Source organism: Falco biarmicus, chromosome W (assembly GCF_023638135.1).
Source record: "Falco biarmicus isolate bFalBia1 chromosome W, bFalBia1.pri, whole genome shotgun sequence".
NCBI lineage: Eukaryota > Metazoa > Chordata > Aves > Falconiformes > Falconidae > Falco > Falco biarmicus.
This window is the reverse complement of record NC_079310.1, coordinates 7,808,998-7,836,015: the sequence shown is the minus strand read 5'-3', so window position 1 is coordinate 7,836,015 and position 27,018 is coordinate 7,808,998. Positions and strand designations below refer to the sequence as shown.

Here is a 27,018-nt window from a genome sequence, read left to right as displayed (position 1 = left end):
TAACAGCATCATATATTATAAACTTGCATTGGCAAGCTCTCAGAAAGTGGTTGGTTTTTTTTGGCTGAAGTGCCAGTTTAATTTTTCTGTTTGTTTTAGGGACCTGGCATACCTTGCTGAGATACTAACATTTCATGCTGCTTGAATCTTAAGTATGATTTAAGTTGCTACGGATTGTGGCATTCTAATGTAGCTGTCGAGAGTGCGTTGTATGTTTAACTATCCTGTTAACAGCTCTGTTGAGGATCAGTATGGAGTAGATGATTAAATTCTCATTTGGGGCAGCTGAGGAGAAACATGTAATGTTTGACCTAAGCAAGAGGATAAGGAAAATGTATGGGTGTTAGAACTGTACACATAGTTCTTTACTGTGTAGTGTATGTTCAGGATCCCTAAAAAATAGCGATAACTAATCCTGTCCATGTGTGTGTGCTTCTCTTGGTGTCAATGTGGACCCCGACACTCCATTGTTTCCCTCTACCCATAAATAATTTCCATGAGATCACAAATCTCTTTCAAGTTTGTTTTTGTGATGGTGTACCTGTTAGCACGCAGCAATGGGCTGATGTCCCATGTGAAAGTAAATCATTTGAGTCTGTAAACACGGCGGGTGCTGGCTGCTAGGTGGTCCGTGGTAAGCGAGATCGATGTCAGCAGAAGTGGCAAAGGATGAAATAACTGAGCGGGCCATGCTGAGCATCTCCTTGGTAGGTGCAGGATACCCCTTGGTGCACCCAGTAGTGTGGCTGGGGAAGGAGGAGCGGCTGACTTCTGCACTTAGCACTTCTATTGCCCTCCCTGTACTTGCAACAGAAGGTGTCTCACAGCAGCTGGTCTCCTCTTAAATCTTCCTCCTGCTTCCCTCATCCTGTTCTTACCTGCGGTAGTTGGAGACTCTCTTCCCCAAAACTCCCTTACCTGCTCTTGAGAGGTGGTGACACCTGAGTGTCCGCCCAGAGCCTCACGAGCCCACGGGGAGGTGGCAGGAGGCTGTGGCAGCAGGGTAGGGGATGGATTTCCCGAGGTGCCCGTGCTGGCTGCAAGGTGGACAATCTCTTCCCATCAGCCCAGGGGATGCACACATGGAGCAGCAGCCCAGCGCTGTGCTGTGGTGGGCGCCTGCCCCTTGGGCACGGAGGGCGCCGGGATGGCAGGGGAATGCCACTGTGGCTGTGCATCAGCAAGGGCGACACGAAGGAGGCACAGGAGTGAAGCTCTGGGACAGATGAGTGGGCTCTGTCTTTGGAAGTGTGCGGATTAGTATGCCTTGCTTTGAAAAATAAACTTGTGAGAACAGCAGAAAATACATTGTGATTCATCCTGGTGTAGATTTGGACAGGATTGATTTACAGGGTTGTGGGTGTATTTGCTGCTTCACAGTGAAAAGAATTTGTCCGTGCCCAGAGACACAACAGCACGGCCTGAGGATTTTAACACACTCGTGCTATCCCACATGCAATGAAGCGTTAAGATTTCTGCATGTTGTTCCTAGCCAGCACTTCTGGATTATGGGAAAATACGTGGGGTTTTGTCTGTTTTCAGAAATTAAATCAACTGTTGAAGAGGACAAATTCCTGATCTTTGTAACATCCTTTTTGGGAGAAAGAAGGTCAAGTGACTGCCAAATATTTTAGATAGTTACACGCTTTAGAGTGAGTTAATCTAAAGTAATTTGAAAACATGTTAGAATTGCAAAGTTACAGCCCCAGCAGCTGATCTGCCTCTTCATTTGAAGAGTCATGCAGGGCTTAATACTGGAGTTGGAATAGTAAGTTACCTTGGAACTGTGAAAGATTAACTACAAGGCATACATTGTGTTTTGCATCTTGTTTTTAATCAACTTCACTATTATAAAACACTGCCTGTAGGCTTGCAGAGTCTGAAAGCCATTTCGTGCCTGATTAAATTGAAGGAAGGTCTCTTACCAGTGTAGAGCACTGGAGAAACTAGTATTTTTCTTCTGAAGCCTGTAACAATGAAGAAGACTCCATGCTTTTGATTTCACTTTTTTGAAGTGTTTTGGCTTACAAAATAATTTTGATAGTAGCTAATTATAGATAAGGAGAGGTGCTCGCTCTCTGTTTTCTTGCTCTCTACATCTACCTGAAAGAAGGTTGTAGCCGGGGTGTGTGTCAATCTCTTCTCCCAAGTAACAAGCACTAGGACAAGAGGAAACAGCCTCAAATTGCACTGGGGGAGGTTTAGGTTGGGTATTAGGAAGAATTTCTTCACTGAAAGGGCTGTCAGGCACTGGCACAGGCTGCCCAGGGAGGCGGTGGAGTCACCAGCCCTGGAGGGATTTAAAAGACACATAGCTGTGGTGCTTAGGGCCATGGGTTAGTGGTGGGCTTGGCAGTGCTGGGTTAACGTCTGGACTCGATGATCTTAAAAGTCTTTTCCAACCTAAATGATTCTATGTTGCCGTAAGAGTCCAGAAATTCATAGGCTTGATGAATTTAGCTAGTGTTTGTATTCTTGTATGTGATTAAGTAATGCACATTATAACGTAATTAATCCTAGTTATGCAACATACTGAACAATTACTATAATTTACTACTATTTTGTTTTTACTTATACATTAGGAATGATGCTATGACTGTCATCAGGGCTGAGGCTGCACTGTGCAAAGTCAGTGCACGCCTATGTAGTTAGTGGCTAGAGAACCTTGGAATACAAAATGAAATTTCCTCTCCTGACAATCTTTTACGTATTAATGAAAACTAAGCAGAAGTACTTCTCCAGTGACTTGTTCTATGTGCTGAATGCAGCCTGACTCAGTGGTCAAGTTTCTGTCTTTCTCTGAAGGTATGTCCAGTGTGGACTTGGGTTTTCGATTGCTTTTTTTCTGCTTTTGAAAAACATAAATAAGTAAAATACAGCACTTGGTATTAACCAAGTTGGGTTGATTTGGCACACTGGCGACACTTTCTATAAATACAGTTTCTGCATATACACGCAAATGCACTCACAAGTAATAAGGGTGAATGCATTAAAATGAGAAGAAATGTCTTCTGGTTATTATTAGTTGTGTGAAATAAGAACATCCACACCACAGTGTCTTATTTAACAGTTTGGAAAGGAAGAAAGGATTGTGTGTATCCTGTAAATGGGTGTATTTGACAGAATTAGTTGCTGCTTTTGCCTTCTAAATCATGTGGATTTAATCTAAGTATGTGGAGATTGTGGCTGTCTGGAGGTTGCTTTTCTGTAAAAATTAAGGATGTTTTTCATTAATAGGAAGCTGTGCTTCTAATGACATGATAGCTTATTATGGGTTGCGGTTGCCTCTGGGTTTATTGCTTTTACCTGCTCTTTTCTGAAAAGCCTGCAGCCTGAAAGGTACAGCCGAAACACGAGCCTCTTTTCTGTTTGGATTTCCTGGTCTAAGATCAGTGATTCAGCAGTAGTGTTAGTGCTAGGTCATGCAGGCTCCAGGCTCCTACAGTGTACTCCTCTTGAGAACAAGGCTGCTTGAAATGTGGCTGAATTTTTTAATTCATGTATATTCTGTTATTTTTAATAACAGAATTAATTAATTACTGTGGATTGGCAATGGAAGGAGAGCCCATGTGACTATGAATGTGGCTTGTAGACGACAAAGATAGCAAGTGTTTACCTTTTAGCTGTTCTTTTAAGACCACTGTCACTATTTCCAGTCCACTTTGAGTTATGGTATGTCTTTTTTTAACAAATAGAAAAATTCTGGTGACAGCTATACTCCTGGAACTATCCCCCCTAGCGAGTGTGCTACCTTGGGACTGGGTTTTAAAAACAGCAAAACCAGCCTGTTCTCCTTCTCATACTGGTATCTCTCCTTTTTCAAGCACCAGATAAGTTAGCTGAAGTGAGATGCCTCAAAAATTAACCAAACAATTTTAAAAAATAATCTGGCTTGTGATGAACTGCCTCTTCCATGCTTCACGAGTGCGCTGTCGGAGGGAGCAGGAGCAGTCACTGCTCTGGCTGTTTCATACGGAGTCCAGCAGGGAAGGGGTTTTATCCTTAACTTATGTTTTCTTTAAAATTCACTGTGTGTTAAGACAGGCAAAACTCAAACTCTCAAATTATATTTTGTGGTGGGCCCAACGAAATGGGTTTTGACATCAGACATTAGTAAAAAATTTTACCCACTGAAATGATGCATTAGCTAGATTCATAGAAGTAATTTTTGAAGAAATGTTTCAGTAGTGCAAAATGGCATATATGCGAGAGTGAAAATACTGCCTGTCTCCTGTCTCAGGGAGTTCCTGGAGGTGGAGCAAAGCTAGAGAGCTCTGTATTGCAAACCTCTCAAATGACCAAATTCAACAAAGCCACTTGACTAGATGACAGTTGCTCAAGTAGGATAGAGTTCATACTGTGTTTCTTTTTCCTTTTTCTAGTTTTTTGGGGGGAAGTATAGAAAACCACTTTTCTGCTGCTTTACAGCTTTGAGAAATGGAATATTCAAAGCAGTACAAACCTTCCACACTTTTAGTTTTGTGCAATGCCATTGATTAATGAAAGAGTTTAGTCTTAGTCATGCTTGCTGCCTACCTTTCCTTTGTGTGCACTGTAGCTATTTAATTTCTCATTTGCCATGTACTTCCGAATGTTTCAGGTGAGCACCGGGCAGTCCAAGTTGAATTTCACTAGAAAATCTTGATCTTGATGTTGATCTTAAAAAAAACCAACAAAAAAAAAACCAACCCCAAAAAACCCCACCCACAACAAAAAAACCAAACCAAAACAAAAAAAAACAAACCCCAAAACCCCAACAAAACAAAACCCCACAAAAACAGTCAAATAAGACTATTCTTGAGGAACTTGTCTGGGTGCTCTCAGTCAAGTCAGGCATTGGGATGAAACCATGGTGAGTTCTTGTCACCGCTGTCTTTACTTTTTTTAAAATGCTGAATGATTCAACACATGGTGGTTAGCTATAGTATTGCTTTGGAGGGGGGAAGTTCCCTGGCAATATGTTCTAAATGACAGCTTGATTTGCAATGAAAAAATGAAAGTTTTTCTACTATAGTAGAAATTAACATGTTATTTACAGAATAGGGAGAAGGGAAAGAAACCAGTTGAGAGCTTCATTAAATCTAAACCAAGCTGTACTTTGGAAAGCAAAGGAATGGGGGAAGGAAAAAAAAAAAAAAAAAGAGTTCAGAGACGTGACAGTAAAATACTAGATGATGAGGATGTCCTGAGGAAAGCAGCCTCTTTGACAAGGTAGCATCTGCACTTCTTCAGCAAGTGTGCGCAGCTTGTGCTTTACTTATTAAATTAGTATGCTTAAATAAAAACCACAAGGCAGTCAGAGCTGCCTTGGGCAGATGTTGAAATTAATTCATTCACTGTTGTGTCTTAAAGCAGATGTGCATGCCTGCCTGGAAGGGAGGAGAAATGGACCCAGTGTAAGCAGAGGTGGCTGTTTTCCAAAAGCAATTGTTGTCAGTGGTGGTACATCCCAGTACATGCAATACATGACCTCAGTAATTGCAAGAAGCCCAGAGCTGTTTGCTTCCTTCTCTCTACTACTGTTCCGTAAGTCCCCTTGTAATTTCTTGTCTTGTTGAGCTTCTCCTGGGAGACCTGCAAGATACATGCTCAAATAATTGTGGTATCAGGTAGTCCTGGGGCAGACCCTTTGCTGTTGTTTAGCAGTTTTCCTCAAGACAATACCAACAGTGTTGTTTAAGAAAGGTGAAGATGCTGCAGCCTCTGTATTTGCGAGCAACGAAAAGCCCAAGTTCCTGTCTGTCTGCTCCAGCGGCTTGTTCCATCCCTACACCATAGTTTGATTCTGTTGAGTTGACATAGTTTACTCTGTTGCTTCATGTGCAGCTGCTCCTGGAGTGACTGGGTTTACACTCTGGTCTCACTGGCTTGACAGAAGGGGACAGTGGCCCACAACCTGCTCGGAGGAGCAGTGGGCGATGGCGGAGCAAGCCAGGAGCTCCTGGCATGTAACCTCAGACTAAGGTTACAGAAAGTGTTTTGGGCTCTGCTTCAAGAAAGCATTTGAAGGGACAGCAAAACAAAGGCTTGTCCGAGATGTACAGTCAGCGGATAGTAGAGGGTGTTGTTATCAGAAGAGAATAAAATCTGCGCAGAAGAAATATGTTGGATAATAGATATTTTTATTTATGAAACCTTAATGTTGATTTTGCCTTATAGAGGTGAGTGAAATGAAGAAGTATTGGGCTGCCAAGTGTGGGCGTAAGGTATATCAGTATATTAATTAAATTGGTACAATGTCTTTAATTTTATGCTGGAGGCTTGCTTCCATGTGTCAGGTCCAGATCACTTTTGGTGGCTGGCAGCAGAGGGCACCAGAGAATTTCCTCAGCTTTCACTACAAACTGGTACTTTGGTGGCTTTCGAGGAAATTAGGCTTTCCTGTTTTTCACCAAAATCAGAAGGGTTTTATCCGTGTATGTATACTGTGTTCTTCAGGATGCACTGGGTATATATTTCAGTGGCTGTAAATGGAGAAATACTGCTTATTTGAGTATGCAGTCTTGCTATTGAGTAAGAGGACTTAGTAATAATCCCTGAATTTTATGTCACAGTGAAAAATAATTTTTATCAGATAATTGCTCAGTAGAAATGTTTCTGTGTACAGATACAAAAAATTGTAGAAGTTTCTCATTGTTTGAAATAGCAAGCACCTGTATTCAGCCACTCAATTATTTCCACCTGCCTGCTGACTGCTATGATCTATTAGTTCACCTGAATCTGATATTCTTAAAAGAAAAAGGGGCAAAAGGGCAAAAATCTTCAAAGGAAAACCTTTTGGTTTTATATATTTGAGGCAGAACTTCTGTCTTTTCTTCTTCTACTGATAACATTTCATTTTTAAAAAATCCACTTGTCTCATAATCATATGCTGCTCTGTGTGGCTGTGTAGGAGGGCAGAAACTACTGCCTTAAAAGAAGAAACAAAGGCACCTTTTGAGGGAAAACCTTGCATCTTGTTACAAAATAAAGTGGCTGCTCAGTCATAAACTTTCAAAGATTTGCTGAAGCCTTTCCATTAACCACTGCAGCTTACTGAGGCCAAATGTTATTTGTGACAGCACATTATCCTTAAGATACTCAGTACCTCTCCCTGCACAGTTCAGAATGTTGTGAACAGAACTGGTAAGGCGAAATGCTGTGTGAATGTGAAGGTTCCACAGCTCTCGACACCAAACAGGATGGTAGTGCTGCTCATATGGAGGTATGGTTGGACCTTTCAGACCGTGAGCTAGTTGGGGATTCCCTCCTTCCATGCTGCTCTCCTTGATCCTGCTAACTTACCTCCCCGGGCATTTCTCTCTGAAGCATGACTGACCTGCTGAGGGCTCTGTGACTTTTTATTTCCCATCCTGTCCTTTTCCAAGGAAGTCTTCCCTCCGCTTTCCTGAGGTATGGAGGAGGCCCTGAGAAGCAGAGAGCTGGATGCGGTTTCACAGGAAGGCAGTGAGCAGGCCACAAGACTAGCATCATGGCTAGGAAGTGATATTGTTGCCAAACAGCTTATTTTTTGTGCATAGAGCTATGAATTCAGTATATTTCTTACCAGGTGGTGAAACACAAGAATCTGTTTCTGGGCCTGTCAGTTCCCTGGCCTCGTCCCTGTCTGCGTACTCGTTTTCCCATATGCAATTACAAATTTAGCCATGTCTGTACTGATAACATGTGAGTCTAAATGTTGGTGTGGGTCACGCCTCTCTTGTCCAATATACATGCCATGATTTTGGTTTGGTTCTCTCATGGATGTCTAGCCTTCAGCTCAAACTCTTAAAACTTTTGATCTCTCCCTTGGACCTGAGCCCTGCGCTGCCTCATATTTCTCTGTTGACAGCAGCATTACTGCCTGTGGTGTGTGCCTGCATCAGTTGTGACTGTGTGTCCAGTCTGTGAAGTTTGCAGATTTCTTCAACATAAATTAATAAATTGGAGCCCTTAATTACTTCCACATCCTGCTTTTCTTGCTTGGGTTGGTGTACATTGAATCGTTTGTTGCAGAAGGACCAGTTTCCCTACCTTACTGCTTTGACCGTGTCACCCTACTTTCTTTGAAACTGCTGCTCTCAGTCATCTGAGGTTGTTAGCTACCATCAGTGATTGCTTCGTGAGGTCTGGCTCTCAACAATCCATTAAATTTTTAAACAAGTTTTTTTCCTTACTGTACTTCAGCTGTGTTGGTCATCATAAAACACTGTTTTGGTGGTGAATCTTGCAAATGCCTAGCTAACAGCCAAAGGGACCAGTGCTGATATATATCCTGTCGTGCTGCCTGGTGGTGGTTGCTCTTTCCTTGTAATCACCCATCTGTTTCTGTTGTATCTGATCTCATGCTTGGGCTGTCCCCTCTTAGGGCCATGGACCATCTTTCTGTTCTGTCTTTGTCCAGTACATGGGAGTTCTTGCACGTTTAAAGAAACCACAGTGATTTTTTTTCTGCTTTTACAGAGATTACAATTGAACCAATAATGTATGTAAGTGAAAAACAAAACCAATTTTGAGGTTTGAGCATCTCCTTGAGTGACAACAAGGTGTGGTAACTTCTCATGAATTGACAGAGACTAATCCGAGTGCTGGGAGCCCTGGGCAGATTGTGGCAGGCATGAGGTGGCCCAGGGTAGTTGGCTTGAGCCATGCTGGTACTTGCCAGCACTGGCAGTGCTGGCCTGAGTTTCTCCAGGAGGGGACAGCGGGGGCAGCAGCAAACCCTAAATAGTGGTGAAGGTGGTGTGCGGGCCTTTGTGTTGCCCCAGACAGTACTCTGTTCCTGCAGCTTTACCTTTTGTCCCAGCTGTTTCCTTGCTCCTCTGAAGTTGTCCAAATCTTCACCTAGTTGGTAACAATAAATACATAAACAAAATAATAATTTGTGATTAAGAACGCGCTTCAAGTTTTATGGAAGGCAAGACCAGTGAAACAGGGAATACAAGGGCTGTGAACAGTGCTTTTTGCCCTGAGAAAACTTGGAGGAACATCTTGCACATCTTGGTAGCACAACAGTTTGGGTTTTTTTTATTGATACAAGATGTGTGGAGATTCTGATGCTACGTAACAATCTCAAACCTAATGAAGTTGCTAGAAGCATTTTTCATAAACCCTAGCCCTTTCTGCAGCAGTTCAGTGGGGTGTTGAATTGGAGCAGCCAGGTGTGCATGTGTGGTCAGTACTAATGATAACGGGCTGAGAACAGTTAATTGCTGATGAGCAGCACATGTTGATGCATATAAGTAGCAGCTGCTGTGGTCCTGTTTGTTACTTGCTATGCCCTAATGGCGTGGGTCTGTTTTCTTGCAGAAGGGCGAGCATGTTGGTTCAGGGGGGTGGTTTGGATGAAAATGAATGTATGGTTAAAGCTGCTTGGTAGCTCCAGGACGTGGCATATCACTTGGTTGCAGTAGGAAGGGACGGGAGGACCACAGCTGCCTGATGTTGGGGACCCTCTCCATCGGCTGTGTGCGGTGACTGGTGTAGCTGTAGCTGTGGGTGAAAAGGTGAGCTGTTCCTGGTTAGTGGGAGCTGGTGTCCCTTGAGGCCTTTTCCTCAAAGGGTCAATTAAAGACAGCCTGCGATGGGGGACAAATCGGTGCGTCCCCATTTGCGTGGATGCCCCTCAGTGAAGCAGCTGCCCCTGTCCTGTGCCCACTCTGTGGTGAGGGGGCAAATGCCTTCTCCCCAGCTCTGGAGCCAGGAGAGCGGGACTGAGGGGACAGCCAGCCCCCGGGCAGTGGTTTGGCTGGAGGCTGTGGCTGCAGTAAAGGCATGGGAGCTGCTCAGGTGGTGATCTGTAGAAAGCTATGGGCAGCATGAGCCATTGCAGTGTAGGCAAACATGGAGAGAAGAAAGTAGAGGGGAATGCAGATACTTCCAAAAATAACTGCTTTAGCACTGGTGTTTTTCCCCCTGACTTCTCTGTGAGTAACTGGAGCAGGTATAACTTGGTGGTTAGTTTTTGTTCTGGTGCTTTTAATTTTTCTGCTGGCCAATATAGTTTCTGTTGCTCTAAGTGCTTCTGATGTGCATTAAAAACCAACAGATTCTACATGCATTTGTCATTGTTGGTGAACTAAAGAACTGAGTTGTTTCCCTCCTTGCTTTCCTCAGTGGAAATCCTGATGCAGGCTTAGTATTTGCAGGGGATATATTTCAGTCAAGATGAGTTTTTCCAGGAAGCTCCATGTATCCCAGTTACTCTTTGTGGGCATAAAAAGCAGGATATAAATGCATCTCAGCCTGTCCTAACTTGTGAGCTCCATTTTTGAAATTTTAAAAATAATGTCTCAAAGAGCTTGAATATGGTGGCATGCAATTCATTGTTTGATGCCTGCTTTTGCTACCCGAAAGGCAGGCATCCACCCAGCTACTTTTGCCCATGTTTTAGGAGGTAATAAATTCTGGGTTATCCTTCCAAATTAGATCTTTTGATGCAAAGTTAACCAAGATGCTGTAACTACTCGTTTCTCTGTTTCTGCCTTGGAAGATTCCTGGGCTGGCACCTGTGGTGTTGGGGTGCAGAAGCCGGGCTTAACATGCCTTCCGCGCAGAGGGGGATTAGGGGTGTTGAGGGTAGAGTGTGTTGGATGCTGATCGGCAGGTGTACTAGAGGTGACTGTAGCTGCCTTCTTTCACAAAGACAAGAGCCCTGCTGAGGAACAGGTTCACCGCTTCAAGGGCCTGGTAGTGCCAGACTTGGTGCTGGGTCCACAAAGTGCTGTCCTGAATGAGCTTATGGACCCAGACTTCCATTAGCCCAAGTGCATAGGTTCCATTTTGTGATGTTGGTGAGTCTGCACGGTTGTTGCCTGTGTGACTGTGCAGCTGCCACTCCGTCTTGCTTTAAAGCCTGGTTTGTTTTTTCCCTTCCCTGGGGCAATCATGTATTATTACTCCATAAATAATGTTCCACTACTGTGGGGAGGAAAGTGATGTGCACTCTCAGCCCAAAGCTTTGTTTTGGACACTGGCTGCCAAGAAACAGCTGGTCCCCCTGTATTCTTAGGGCTTTGCTACGAAATCATCATCGGGTGAGTTGGGGACAGGGTGGGAGACATAACTTTTGGTTCCCTTTTTTAGTAGACTTATTAGGACTGCAAAGAGTCTGCAAGTGTGTGCCTGCATGTAGCCCTTGTGACAGGGTGCAACAGTTGTACCTAAGGAGGGGTGAGGCAAAATTATGAGAACAATCCGCTCTGTCTTCTTTTTATCTTTTTCCTACTCTAGCAAAAGTAAAGCTGTGCTGGGTGTGATGTTGATTATGTTTCTACAAAGCAGCAGTTTTATCAGATTAATGCTTTTGGGGCTATAGAAAACCAAGATGCTGGTGTTCTTGTTCTGGGAAGGAAATAAAATGTCCTTGAACTGTTTTATGAATAGGTATTATTGAAATATTTTCTAATTTACCTTCTATCAGGAAATGTGCTAAATTTTCAGCTGTGTAGCGAAAGTAAAAGACCCTGGATAGGTGACCAAGGTTTAGGTCTCCTTTTCTGTTCCTTACTCTTCCAAACAGTGAAGAGGATTGCAGGTTTGGGCTCCTTTGTAAAAGGTTTTGGAGTAGATATATGGATGTGCTGCCCTAGAACTATTATTTTGTGAATAAATATATGTAGAGGGATTTTTAAAGGACCAAGGACATATGTTACCATTGTCAGTGTTGGAGAACCCAGGCCTGTTAGTTGAAGCTGCAGAGCAACTTTAAATTGTTCTGGGAACAAGCAGCGTGAGAAAGAAAACAAGCTATGCACAAACAAGAAGCCAGGTGCAGAGCAAGTCCTGGGAACCGCGGAATCCACACACTCTCATTGGTGCACTCTGATCAGGCGCCTGCAGCATGCTCACCGGTCAGCGACACGGACGCCCGCGTGACCAGAGACTTTTATCCAATCACCTGTGTGTAAAGTCGGGTGAGCGGTCGGTTTAAGTTATAAATATGACCTGTTTGTTTAATAAAGGGAGCACGGCATGTAGCCATATTGGTGTGATTGTCGTGACTTGGCCGACTCTCCACGGGGGACCCTCTTCATCTGGTGCCCAAACAAGGACCCATTTATTTGCTTAAACGCGGTTTAGCTTAAATGCTGTTCGCTTAAGTGCGGCAGTCTCCGTGCATCGGACCCGAAGGGAAGTTGTCTGATTAGGGAGCTGGAGGTTCGAGGCGGGCGGAACCTGGAAGGCGAAAAGCGGAGCCCAGAGTTCGGTGTAGAGCTGCAGATCGCACCCCCGCCGGTGGTAAGACCGCGTAGAGTAAATTGTGGCAGGGCTCTCCACTGAATTCCTCTCTGTGAGGGGGGGGCACTACGGAAGACCGCAACGAGTGCGGCGGGGTTTCCCCGTTGATATCTTTTCTGTGAGAGGGGGGAGCTCTGAGAAGACAGCGATGGAATTAGGGCAATTAAACTGTTAACTAGCATCCTCTTTAAGAGAGGGGAGGGTGTTAAAGAGACAGAAGTGGAGGCCTTTAGATCGCTGGGCATGAAAAAAGAATAAGATCCCCGAGTCCGCGTTTAGTATTGCGGAATGGAGAGAAGTGGGAAATTTCCTCTGGGATACTACGATCGAGGGAGGCAAAGAAGGAAAAGAAACTAAAGCATTAGGAGCTACGTGGCGGTCGATAGTTAACACTCTGGAAACTATGAAGGCGGAAAAAAAAATAACCAAGTGGCTGCCTTTACTGCTGTGTTGAGGGAGCAAGGGCATATAATCGCAGCAGCCTTAACAAATCATATAGGTGGACATTGAAAGGGGAACAATGGTAAATCAGGATTTGGTATTTGTTATCGATGTGGTGAATCTGGACACATGAGGCGTACTTGTTCAAAGACAGTTTGGTGTCACAAATGTAACTTAGATACACATGCTACTGCTGTTTGTAGATATAACAGGTTGGGAAACATGCAGCGCGTCGGGTTTATGAGTGAAGACACAAGTACAGGCCCCAACAACGCAGGTGAGAAATGTGGTCTCTTATGCCAGCGTGTCCCACCCACTTGGGGGAGCCTCGGGGTGGACGTGGCAACCGCAGTAGACGTAACTTTGAATAATAAAGAAGTGACTTTAATTCCAACTGAAGTAAAAGGACCTTTGTCTAAAGTGAATTCTCCAGTTGGAGGACTTTTATTATGGAGATCTTCAACAGGAAGGCAAGGAGTAATTGTTTACCTGGAGTAATTGATGCATATTTTACAGGACACGTGCAAGTTATGGTCTATGCATTACAACCACCGGTTACTATTCCAAAAGGAAGTAAAATTGCTCAAATACTTCCCTATTACAGCCTTGCTGCGCATCGACAATCCTATGAGCAACTCGGACAACAAGGCCAGCCATCTAAGATGGGAGGAGAAGACGATTTTGGATTTACCGGACTTGAGGTGTGTTTCACATTAGACCTCAATCAAAGACCATATCAGAAGATTCAGTTGAAGAAAGGCAGTCAGCAAATTACTCTGGAACCTCTATTAGACTCCGGGGCAGATGTCACCATCATTAATCAACATCTATGGCCCCAGAATTGGGAACTGCAAGCTCCAATCACCCGAGTGGTAGGAGTAGGAGGTGCAAAAGCCCTGAGGCAGAGTAAAGACTTGATTACATTGCAGTTTGAAGATGGCCAGGCTATTGTAATTTGACCATACGTAATGCAACTCCCACCCACATTATCTGGGTTGATTGGACGGGATGTTTTGTCACAATTGGGACTAGTTATGACAACTGATCAGCATTTAGCACCATGGCCACTGATCGGCAGCCACCCATACTGAAGATCACATGGTTAACAGAAAAGCCAATTTGGGTAGACCAGTAGCTGATAACAGAAGAATGGCTGTGCATTGCTGAGGAACTGGTGCAGGAACAACTGAGAGTAGGTCATATTTGACCTTCTACAAGTCCTTGGAATACTCCTATTTTTGTGATACCAAAGAAGACTGGGAAATGGTGACTCTTACATGATTTACGGACGGTTAATGATCAGATTTTAGCGATGGGAGTGTTGCAACCTGCTCTTCCACCTTTTATGATGACCCCTCAGAATTGGCAAATTGTTGTATATAAACTTGAAAGACTTTTTCTTCACGATTCCCTTACACCCTGATGACACACAAAGAGACTCACTAACAATGATTTGCAGCTGTTCCGATCCTGGTTGCATGGCACCAAAGCCAACAGTCCTCAAAATTGTTCACTAGAACAGCGGGCTGTCCTGGAAGTTGTGTCCCACAAGATTGAGACTGGCTGGTGTGGTCGCCGAATGGCGAATCATCCATTATCTTTTTTGGTTTGTAATGTTGCCACTTCACCTTTTGCCCTTATTTTACAATGGCAAAAGAAAAAGGGGGAAAATATGGCGATCGTTTTAGAGTGGTTGTTTTTGCCATTGCAACCCAGACATCGTATTTTAAGTCATCCTGAAGCAGTAGCAGCTTTGGTGAGAAAAGGAAGAGACAGGATTGTTGAAATTGATGGGACTGAACCAGCAGATATCAGTATTCCAGTCCGTGGTGATGATTGAGTGGCTCCTGAGACATTCAACAGCCATACAGGAAGCCTTGATGGGCTATACAGGTGTTGTACACAACAACCGGCCAAAAGGACCTCTCTGGAAGATGTTAGAACATTAATGGTCTCGCAATACACTGGTATGCTCAAAAAGACCAGTTGAAGGGCCAACGGTGTTTACAGATGCAGGACGAAAGATGAAGAAGGCTGCGTGTGTTTGGCAATCTGATAATCAGTGGCAGAAACACATGATCACCGGTGAACCAGGGGACAACCTTCAAACCTTAGAACTGAAAGCAGTGTGTTGGGCATTGGGAAGATGGAACGACACATCTGTAAACATAGTATCAGACTCATTGTACGTAGTTGGTGTAGTACAGCGCATTGAAGATGCCTTGCTGAGAGAGACAAAGAACCAACATCTTGGTGAAATGTTTATACAACTGCGTAGTACTCTTCGACAGAGAAAAGATGAATTTTGTATTATGCATATTAGAAGTCATCAGTGGACCATTGGTTTGGGCGAAGGTAATGCTAGAGCTGATGCAGCAGTCAGCTCTCTGGCAATAACCCCTCCAACAAATAAGTTTGAAGAAGCTCGTAACAGCCACGAGATTTTTCATCAGAATGCAAAGTCTTTACATCAACAGTATCAAATACCCATAGCAGATGCAAAGGGTATTGTTTGCTCCTGCCCTCAATGTAGTCATCATGGACCTGGTTTAGGGGTGGGCACTAACCCAAAAGGTCTGAAGGCACTTCAGGTTTGGCAAATGGATGTAACACATGTACCTGACTTTGGGAAGCTTAAGTATGTGCATGTCACAATTGACACCTATTCTCATTTTATATGGGCCACTGCACAAACCGGTGAAAAGGCATTACATGTGGAGAGAGACACTTAATGTCTTGTTTGGCTGTCATGGGAGTACCTGTAGAAATACAGACAGACAATGGTCCAGCGTATAGTAGTCAACGAGTCTCTAGGTTTGTGACAACTTGGGGGAATTAAACACCTCAAAGGGATTCCTCACTCCCCAACGGGGCAAGCACTTGTTGAAAGGGCAAACCATACCCTGAAGGATTATCTTCAGAGACAGGGAGTATGGCAGGACATAGACGTAACTAAACGGTTGACTAAGGTGTTGTTTACCTTAAACTATCTCTCCCTTAGGGAGGGTAGAGAGGGACCACCTGTTGTTATACATCACCAAACAGCGCGAGGGAACCAAACAGCTGCAGTTCCTGGTTTGAATGTTCTGTATAAAAATATGGCTTCAGGCGTATGGGAAGGACCTAATCCGGTGTTATTTATCGGTAGAGGTTATTTTTGTATCTCCACAGATAAAGGACCTATATGGGTCCCTAGCAAGTTTGTGCGACCTGTATGTCAAGATCAGAAGACGGAAGTGAAGACTCAGAGCGAGCAGACAGAGTAAACTGTCTATGTTGTAAGGGACGTAACCCACGGGTATTGTGCCAATGTATGCTATGTGGGGTAAAACGGTTCTGTAAGCCAAAGCTTAAATGTAAATGGTGTAAAGAGTGTATGTGTTTGATTAGTAACTGGGCATGAAGCAAGAGAAAGCATACGACTAGTGCAATACCATGCTGATTGGAGATAGCATACATCATCAGAATCTGTGAAAGCACAGATGTGTGGGTTGGAATTTGTAAAAAAAAAAAAAAAAAAGGGTGGGGGAGGGTGGGGTGGGGAAGTGGAAATTGCAGGAGTAAACATGTTTGAGTGGTGGACTTGGTTTACAGTCTTGAATTTTTTACCCACTGGCCAAAGTATTTTTGACATCTTGCCTAGGACAAACATATGGGTGACATGGGCAAACATCACGGGAGTAACAGACTTTTGTTTAAGTCTGTGACAGGCAGACAACCCCTATAGAACTTGTTTAATTGGTATTCCCTTGCAAGAGAATGAAACAAATTTTGATGGTTTTTGGAATGTTAAAACAGTGGATCTGACTTCCAATCAGAATGGTACATGTATGAGTCCAAATGGGCAATATGTTTGGCCTTCTGTGCGTAATGCAGCGTGGCAGAAGATGATTATTGAGAATTTAAATCGGCCATATCATTTACCTTTGCAGGAGTTAGACCTATTGGCTAGCGTTGTACCTGTTGAATATGTTAATGTAACTGCAACTGGTATGGCAGACTGTACCCACATGTCATCACCACTTCAGCCCGTGAATGGCACTGGAGTAATTTGGTGTGGTGAGCTGTGGCAGTTATGGCTAAAACGTCAAGGTGAATGGGGTTTTTATACAGGGTTTCAAAATTTAACCGGTTCACCTATTTGGGGTGAATTGAAAACTGGGGGTTTCCATGTAAATGTATCAGGGGGTTATCAGTTGCCACCGGGAGTCTTTCTGATATGTGGGGACAGAGCGTGGCCAGGAATAACTATGCATCCTGTCGGTGGACCATGTTATTTAGGGCATTTGACTTTGTTTGCTCCACATATGAAAGACTTATTGAAAATGACTCCACAATCTCATAGATCACGGAGGGCACTGCGCACCTTTGATGAAACATGTAATGACCGAGTCGATCTGCAGTCTGTAACAGCAAATGTCCTGGCCTCCATATTTATGCCGGGGGCAATGGCTGCATTAAATGCTAAGAATATACGAAGGTTAGCGTGCTGGGGAGAGAAACAATTTAATCTTACATTGCAGATTTTAAGTTTGTTATCGCTTGACGTAGATAGTGTTAGGCATGCTATGTTACAAAATAGGGCTGCAATAGATTTTTTGTTGTTAGCACATGGACACGGTTGTGAGGATTTTGAAGGGATGTGTTGTATGAACCTCTCCGATCATTCCATATCGATGCACAAGAAGTTGTCACAACTGCAGGGAAACATGAAGCATATTCTTGCTGATGATAATCCCTTCGATGAATGGTTGAGAGGACTGGGCATAACAGGTTGGTTAAAGACATTATTGATGGAAGGAATATGCTTTGTTATAGTCATTATTGTAATGGTTTTAGTTTTTAGCTGTTTATTTTCTTGTTTGAAGAAAGGTTTAACATCTATTGTGAAACAGACATGGGTTGTCCAAAAAGAAAAAGGGGGATATATAGAGGGATTTTTAAAGGACCGAGGACATATGTTACCATTGTCCGGGTTGGAGAACCCAGGCCTGTTAGTTGAAGCTGCAGAGCAACTTTAAATTGTTCTGGGAACAAGCAGCGTGAGAAAGAAAACAAGCTATGCACAAACAAGAAGCCAGGTGCAGAGCAAGTCCTGGGAACCGCGGAATCCACACACTCTCATTGGTGCACTCTGATCAGGCGCCTGCAGCATGCTCACCGGTCAGCGACACGGACGCCCGCGTGACCAGAGACTTTTATCCAATCACCTGTGTGTAAAGTCGGGTGAGCGGTCGGTTTAAGTTATAAATATGACCTGTTTGTTTAATAAAGGGAGCACGGCATGTAGCCATATTGGTGTGATTGTCGTGACTTGGCCGACTCTCCACGGGGGACCCTCTTCGAGTATATAGTACTCAGTTGAAAATGAACGTGAATAAATTGATGGAGAAATAGATCAGTAAATATTATAATGCATTTAAACAACGTTTTCTATGTGATGGTATTGAAGTGTTGCTCTACTGTTTACAGGGTGTCAGAAGATAAAAATGTTATTCTGGTAACATTTAATATTTTTTACCTGTGCTTGTATACTTTACCATAGAAAAGACCACAGATTCAATGCATAACTTCAACCATATCTGGATTTTAATGATTTTCTTACAGTTTGAAAAATTTTAGATTTCATTTAAAAGTTTGTTTCCGTTAAGTTGTATTTTGAAGTAGAAACCCAAGACCAAGGTTGGTTTTCAGGGGCAAATTGTCATTTGATAGTACAGAGTAATCCCAGGGTTAATGGCTGCATCATTGAATAGGGTCTCTGAAAACAGAGGGTGCATTTCTCTTAAAGTTTCTAACAGTGAAGGTGTTTCTCAACTCTGAGGTGGAAAATTGAGCTCTCTTGACACGAGAGGCCACTAAAGCAGGATGCGTATAGTTTGAGGTTGAATATTGACACAGACCGAGACCCCACAGTCTCTGGGCAGCCTGTTCCAGTGTTTGACCACCCTCACAGTAAAAAAAGAGGTTTCTTGTGTTCAGATGGAATTTCATGTGTTTTAGTTTGTGCCCGTTGTGTCTTGTGCTGGCCCAGGGCACCACTGAGAAGAGACAGGCTCCCTTCCCATCAAGTATTTTTATACAGATGGATAATGTCCCCCTGAGACTTCTCCAGGTGAACAGTCCCAGATCTCTCTCTGTCCTTGTACGAGAGTCCCATAATCATCTTTATTGCCCTTTGCTGGACTTTCTCCAGTATGTCCACGTCTCCTGTGCCCTGAGGAGCCCAGCACTGGACCCCAGTACTCTAGATGTGGCCTCAGCAGCACTGAGCTGAGGAGGAGGATCACCTCCTTCGGCCTGATGGCAATGTGCTGCCTATTGCACCCCAGGATACCATTAGCCTTCTGTGTGGCAAAGGCACATTGCTTACTTGTGGTCAGCTTGGTGTCCACCACCACCCCCAGGTCCTTTCTTCAAGAGTTCATCAAGCATGTAGAGGCATTTCTGTAGGGACTATAAGTCTGACTGTGCTACAGCTGGCTTAGAGTGCCAAGGTTTTGTTCTCCTTTTTCTGCCTCATACTTTGGATGTTCACTTGTACCTTTTGTTGGTGCAATTGAAATGCTGTTCAGTCAGTTATTTCTCTACCCAATGTTCATTACTAACACAGCAAACTGCGTGACTTTTAACATGGCGTGCTGCATGTGAATGTTTTAGAAATTGATACAGATTTTATAAATATCTACAGAGAGTAAAGATAAAATTAAGAATGGGGCTTATTCAGGATAGATATTTGAGAGATAATGTTGAGCTATGTGACTGGAGTTGGAAGACGAACCATTTTGAAAGATCACTTCTTAATTTTAGTAGTTAGTTGTGTATCAAAGGAGATGTGTAAATATTTACTGAGTAGCACACCGTAGACTGATGTGACAATCTGGGTGATGGCTCTTGGGGGGCAGAGTATCTCCCCGAGAGTCTGTATCTCCCCCAGAGCTGATAAGCGTGGGAGGGTAGATGTGGTGCTCACTAGCATACTCCAGGCTGGACCAGCCACAGTGAGTAGGAGGCCCTGGGTCCAGGCAAGGGTACTAGATGGGGAGAGGGTCCATGATAGCTTTCGGGGGGCACTCAGGAGTTGGATTGCCTGTGCGATGCGTGTACAAGCATCTGTTCGCAGTGAGCACCACAGTGGACCAGCTGGTGAGGAGGAGACCCATGGCGTGGGTAGGAGAGCTCAGGATCTGGGCAGGGGTGATGGACAGAAGGGGCACACTGGTATCGCCGATGATAGCCATGCAGCTGGGTTTTATGGTTTAATAAAATTAGAACCACTTCTTCAAGGTAATTCCTGTTCCCTTTCTTCTCAGCCTCAAATGGTTAGTTACAGCGAGCATCTTCTAAAACTCATGGCTCAGAATTTTACTTTACTCATTCTAATGGACTCACCTTAATGAGCTACCAAGTGGTTCTTGTCCATAGCAATGGGACAAAGCTGCAAGTTAAATTATCTTTAATGCTGTGGTCAGTATTTAACCGAGCATATTCAAACACATATTTTAAAAGTTTCAGTAGTTTACTACAGTTACTAGGTTTCACTGAAAACACTTTCACTAGAGGTATTTAGAGCTGCTGTTGTTATCCAATTAAATGACACGTTGATACTGAAATGATATTTGGCTGTAAAATTATATTTTCATTAATTATGACAACTTCTTTTGCAGTGACCCATATGTGAAACTTTCCTTGTATGTAGCGGATGAGAACAGAGAACTTGCTCTTGTGCAGACAAAAACTATTAAAAAGGTATGTATATACTGGTTTTCTTTTATTACATTGTTTTAGAAGTATTAAGAATACTGGAATGCAATTCTATGACATAACACAACACTGAAATTGTTGCATACATGTATAGCAACTGAATAATGGGTTTTTTTGCTTGGCTTGTCAAATCTCATTACATCATTCACTGTTTCTTTTATCAAGGTCATATTTTAATGAAAGACATAGCTGAAATAAAGAACTAAGAAACTGAACTTAAATTATTGTTTATTTGACTTTAAGTAAAAATGATCACTTTTTAATGTTCCCTTTCAAAATTTCCTTTTTCTTAATATGGGAATTTAAAGTAGCCAAATGACAGAAGATATGCTCTAAGAAAAGCCTGGAAATACACTGAAAATTTTTAATTTTAAAATAAAACAAAAATTAATTTTTATTTGGTTTCTAAATTTCATTCCACAAAACAAAAATTCCACCAGGGGATATTTATCATTATCAGCGCCTTAAAAATTTTAGAAGGGTTTATTTTGGTTTTATCTTTTTTTTTTTTAACTGGTAGTGATGGCAGAGAGAAAAAAAAAGTGATAATCCATATGAAAATAAAGGGAAAAATAACAACTTGTCATTTTTATGAAGATATTTAGAATCAACAATGATTCAATTGAAATCAATATTGCAAAATAGAATAATGAGGAGAATTTTGTTATTGAAAATACAAAATAGAATGATGCTGTTCTAAAATCAGAACATTAGGTGTCATGAGAAAACTGATTATGAAATCTTGGTAGCGTGGAAGATGCAGGCAGAACTTTTCACAGGACCCAGGGCATGTTTGATATTGGAAAGTAAAGTAATTTGTAAAGCATTTTCTGGTTAGCCATTGGCACTTGTTTGGTAATAGCATTTTTACATTTATTGTATCATTTTAATCTTGATAGCTCATCCAGCTTAGTTTTATGTAAAGTTTTTTTAGGCATTAAAATTTGTGAGAAAAAGGTTAACTTTTCCAAAAAATGAGTACCTAGTTTGTTTCTATAGTAAAACTATGGACTGTGGCATTTTTTTGTTTCCTTAAATAAGTTCAAGATTTATTGCCAATTCCATACAAGTATGTGGGAGACTTTCTTACGATATGCATGTCTTGTTTTTGTAGTATGTGCTTGTTGTTATGTTGTTTCCTGGGACATAGTTGCATAGAATCAAGTCCTGTTCTTGAAATCATATGAATGGAAAATGCTTAGGCTTGAGAGGTCATTTTTAGGCTGTCTATTATAATTCTGGTATAATTTTAACTAAGGTGTTCTTGCTGAAGTGTGAGACTAACTACTTTGTCTCATGGAATGGTAATATTAATGAGAAACTATTAAATCAGTACACCTGTGTTTGTGTAGTGATAAATGTTTCTTATAAGGAGTAGATGAAAATAACGATTGTAGGTGAAGGTTTATTTTCTTGTTTAAAAAACAATTTGGACCACTGTAGTAATTTTGGATCAATAGTGGTGCGGGAGTAGACTTTACCAGCTACAAAATGGCAACTCATTTCATCTGCAGAGGACTCGGTGGCAGGCAGAGGCACTTGAACAGTTGCACCCTATGAACAACCTGTTCGTTTGCTTTCATGGGCATGTTTGCAAAATGTATGCTTCAGGATTACTGAAAATAATGTCTTACTGAAAAATGACTGTGTAGACAAGTCTAGTTCTTATACTGCTTATTTATTGTCTTAAAAATAGTATGGTAGCTTCTGTTAATGGGCAGATGCCTGAAGATGGGAAGGAGGTTTTTGTCTTTCACCTTTCACTTCAATGAAATGGAAGAATTTCAATGTGAGGTAGTGTAAGTCTAGATGTTGGAAGGGACCTTTGGAGATCCTCAACTGTTTGTAACTTTGTGACTAAAACTGAGGACAGTTGTGATAGCAGAGAGGATATGAGGCAGGTCGTGAAGGTGCAAGGATCCTTTGGCTTTCAGGAGAAATCCTTTGTAGCAAATCCATGAAGGGGGGGAGAGGAGACAGGAAGAGTGGCATGGATATAAGACTTTATCTCCCCCCACCCCCACCTTGCTTCTTAGGAAATAACGGTGATCACACCCAGAGTTTTATTCAATTTCTGATTCCTCTTTTAATTTTTTTTTTTTTTTACTTCTTATTAAGAATAGCATCATCCTTATTTGAAAAGGTGTTGCTGGTATAAAGGCATGAAAGTCATGGCATATTTGGCTCCTACACATTCAAAATGTAATGGCTGTAGTGCAAGAAGTTAGGAGAGGTTGAAATGAGAGCATTAGGTTGAAAATAACGTTGTAACGTCAGTGCTGATCTGAAGCAATACTTACCAGCTTTGGATCCATGTGAAAGGAGGATAACAAAGCTTCTGAAGAGACCACCATGAATCATTAAAAAATAAAAAGTAGTATAGATGTAAAAGTATTGTATTGAATGTATCAAGGAAGAGATGAACTCATGGATCTTAGTGCTGCCCTAGGAAGGGAGAGAAAAAGGATGATGTTTGCACAACCACCCAACTGTAGACAGAGGGCTGAGGATGAGATGATGACAATGGATTCCTGTGATTGCATCTGCCTTTTTTCACTGTTTCTTGTAACTGTCATTTAAAGCCTGGACTTTCTCAGTAATTTCCATAATAGTTAGAACTCATTTATTGGAAAGTTCTGGTTAGTGATTTCTGGTTTGAATTGTTAAATTTCATCTCAAGACTTCTGCCCTCAAAGCAGTATTCTTCCTATGCAATTTGCAATCTGTTTATTTCATAAATGGCAAACACCATTAGTATATCTTGATTTTTGAATGAAAATTATTAATGAAAAAATACCGAGCAAAATCAATCTCAGGTGATTCTGAAAGACTGCCAGTTGACTCCTTCAGCTCTGTAACTTTTCTTTTTATACGATGGCGTCTAACCTTTCACTAGTTTATTTTTACTTGGTTTTGTCTTCCTCAGATTAAATGGGTAACTTATGTCTTGCAGGAGTGCCTTCAAGAAGGCAGAAGGGACTGCATTTCCCCTTTTTATTTTCCTTTTACGTTACCTGTGCAGTCGTCTTGATACGTATCCTACTGTACAGCGGGACCTAGCCGTATTGAAGTGCTTAGCTACAGCCAAAAGGATTAAATGCACAGTTTCCTTACTCTGAAAAAATAGTTATCAGAAAAAAATTCAGATTCATCTGGCATGATGTAGCTGTGTTGAATTTCTGAGGCCTTTTGTTTTGATTTGCTTCTCTCCACACATTTAGTTATTCCAACTGTAAGATTTGATTAATGCCTTGTGTTTCCTTTTGGAGCTGTGTTTTGAATAGCCTGCTAGAAATGCTTTCTTCTTTTTGCAGCAGAAAAAGCTGTATTTGCTCTTTGCCATCTTATGATCTTGTAAGATGCCAAGTATGTTCTTCAAATTCCTGCTGATGGGCTTGTGATTTCATATGTCAATTCTTCCAAAATTCTGGATGAAGATTAACCAGTTTCCTCAATTTTACTGCGCTGAGCTCTGAAGACCTCACTTCTACATTAGTTGTGACAACTTCTATCTTCGTACTAAACCCTCTTAGTTATTCTGCCTTTCCCATATGTAATGTTAAATATAATTTCCCATATCCAAATATGCTTAGTCTCCCCATTGAGCTTTATTGCTTAGTAGCATCATTTCTTTCCATGTTCTCATTTTATTTGGATGGTTGAAAAACCTTCGTGTTTGTTCTCATATCCTGTGGAAGATCTAACTCAGCTTGACTCTTGGCAGTTCTTTATCTGTACGATACTTGCCTTTTTTAGGATGTAGCTCTTTTTGCTGATGAGCCTTTTTGTTGTTGTTTTCCTGCTAATATCCTTTATGAATTTATTCATGCACTTATGTCTGGAGCCTTTCCTTACCAGTGTTTTTCTCCTTTGCTAGGATTCCAGTGTTAGTACTTTCTGACTTGACCTACTAATTGCCTGACTTGCAAGGTGGAGGAAATTTCTGCTAGTTACCAAGGCATTTACCAAAAATGGTGCTGCCTAATACATCAAATATTTCCTGAAATTTGTATTTGTGGTTAAGCTGCATTCAAAATAAATGTGTTATTGATGGACAGTAGTGCCCTCAAATGTAGTATGAGACTGTGCTTCATTTGTTAAATTACATGGAACCTCTCTTGCCAATAACAGCCACATTTGATGAATACAAGTATTTAATTTTTTTTATTACTTTTTTTTTTTCTTCTGAATACGTTTGTTTCTCTCAAGGCAAAAAAGCTGAAAGTTTCTCTGTGCCCTCAACCCCTATCCCTGCCCTTCACCTACACTCATTTTATTCTTTTTCTCTACCCTTTACAATAGTGTTTTATGACCTATTTTCCTACTTTCTCATAAGATTGTTTAGGATAAGCAGGTAAAACCTTTCTGAGAGTACGACTGTTAACACCTGCATAGCTGTCTATATAGGTTTAGAGTTTGATCTTTTTTTTATGCTGTTATTTCCTTTTGTCCTTCCCCCCCCCCCCCTAAATTTCCTAGAACAAGGTTTTCAAATTTCATTGATAATTAGTCACATACATGTTGGCTTGAGGTTCAGCCCGAATTTGAAGCAGAAGGGAGGATGTACAGCCGTCAGCATGATGTGTGATCCTAGGACTGCATGCAGACCTACAGTATGACTCCTGTATTTCCATTTTGTAGAGGAATGCAGTATAGAGGGCTACTGCATCCTGGACATGATAAATCTATTGTATCTATATCAAGGAGTTAAGATTCTCCTCTGCTATAACAAAATTCTGGTGGGTGTAGAGTCAATTCATATTGTCAGCTCTTCTGGTAAATCTCTAGTATATGAGAGAATGAGGGAATGATTTGGCGTGAAAACAAACCATTGGACATAACATACTTACTTTTAAACTTATCCGAATTTGAATTGCCCAGATTATTGTTTGTAGTTCTAATGTCTTTTTTAATCAATTTATTATTTCATGCTTGATCTCCCTTCAGGTTGCAGTCTATAAACGTATCTTATTCAGGTTATTAAAAAAAAGAATTAAAATCCTCTACAGGCTGAGGGAGATTAAGAAGAGTATCACACCTATTCAAAGGAAATAATCTTTTCTTTTTTTTTGGGGGGGGGGGGGAGGTGTTCCTATTTACAGTATAATTCTGTCCTTATTTTTGTAGCCCTAAAGTTGCCTTGTGTTTAAGAAATACATTTTTTTTTTAATCGGGGTTTAAATGCATCTTGAGAATGAAACGTCTTCAGGTTTTATTTCTGTAGGTTCTCAGCATTTGCCTTTTACTCATAGAACCCTATTTATACTTAACATCTATTATAGGATAATCTGACTCGAATTTCCTCCCACATTTGGTTTGCTCAGTAGGGAATTTCTAAATAATTTGATGGCAGTATTTTTTTTCAAGTTTTTATGACATACTTTTTTCTCTTTTTTTCTAGAAAATTGTCACTTACATGCACATTTTGATGATTGCAAAATGGAAAACCTAAAGAAATTTTAGTATGTAAATGTTTATTTCTTTTACAGACACTGAATCCAAAATGGAATGAAGAATTTTATTTTAGAGTAAGTTTCCCTTTACTTGCAATATTTATTATAACATATACAGTTAATTATAGGGTATTTTATAAGGTTGAGAAGAAACTCATTTTTTATTTGTTGTTTATATATTTACATTTAAAAGGCTTATCCTGATGTTAGTGCTCTTCTGTTCCTGTAGTGATGGAATGATCAGCAGAAATTGGCATAAGATTAATTAGAAATAGACAATTTCACAATTTGAGATTTTATTTAGAGTAAGTTATGAGCTAATTCATCTGACCAATAAAAAAAATTATTCTTACTTGAAAACATATTTTTAGCAGAGCATGTTTGCTGTGGTTATAAAATGTTAATGCAGTAGGAAATAATCAGAGTTATTTCCAAAAGTCATATGAAATTTAAGTTATCATTGCAAAAAATAATGAAAAAGAAAAGTAGAGAAGTAAGATAAAAAAAAGTAATTTCTCTTGGCCTTTATGTTACTTGCCAAAAGGGCAAAATATGCTTTTTTTTTTTCCCCGTCATTCCATTTTAATTTTTCCAGTTCTTGCTTAACATTGAAGTCTAGTTATCCCTAAAACTGAGTGATTTGTATCAGAAAAATTATCTTTAAATATTTGAAAGTGGTAAAGGAGGTGTTAAAATAGTGATTATCAAAACAAACATAATATAAATGAGAAGGGTGATAACTTTGTTATTTAGTTGCTGAAAATGTTTCCAAAGAAAAATGGCTTAGTTTTAACCCAGCTGTAGCTTTCACAAGAGAAGGTTATGTGGAATTTCAGTGGTTTGTAAAATTTAATGTTAAACAAGTGCTTGAGAAAAGATGTCATTTTAGTGTTAAAAACCGGTACCGTATTGAACGTTTTTTACAGAGTATTAGCAATTGACTGTCTTGCTAATAGGATCTTTAGATAGATAGTTCACACCAACAGAATTGTTAATACACAGGTTTTTGAGGTTTAAGTGGAATTTATATGTTTAAACATGTACCAGATAACTTTTCTAGGTTTTGCAGCTGGGTAATACACATCTAAAGTAATTTTATCTAGTGAAATATTTTGATTTTTATAATGTACTCAGAGGGGAA

At 41.2% G+C, this 27,018-nt stretch overlaps 1 protein-coding gene across 4 annotated transcripts in view; it reads left to right on the top strand.

Moving 5' to 3' along the window:
* Positions 1 to 27,018, top strand: part of NEDD4L (NEDD4 like E3 ubiquitin protein ligase) — a 164,340-nt gene that overhangs the window by 41,398 nt on the left and 95,924 nt on the right. For all 4 annotated transcript variants that reach the window (XM_056323094.1, XM_056323095.1, XM_056323096.1 and 1 more), the window contains exons 3-4: positions 20,328 to 20,409; positions 25,914 to 25,952. In XM_056323094.1, the coding sequence (XP_056179069.1) occupies positions 20,328 to 20,409; positions 25,914 to 25,952 (121 nt within the window). The remainder of the gene's footprint in view (positions 1 to 20,327; positions 20,410 to 25,913; positions 25,953 to 27,018) is intronic.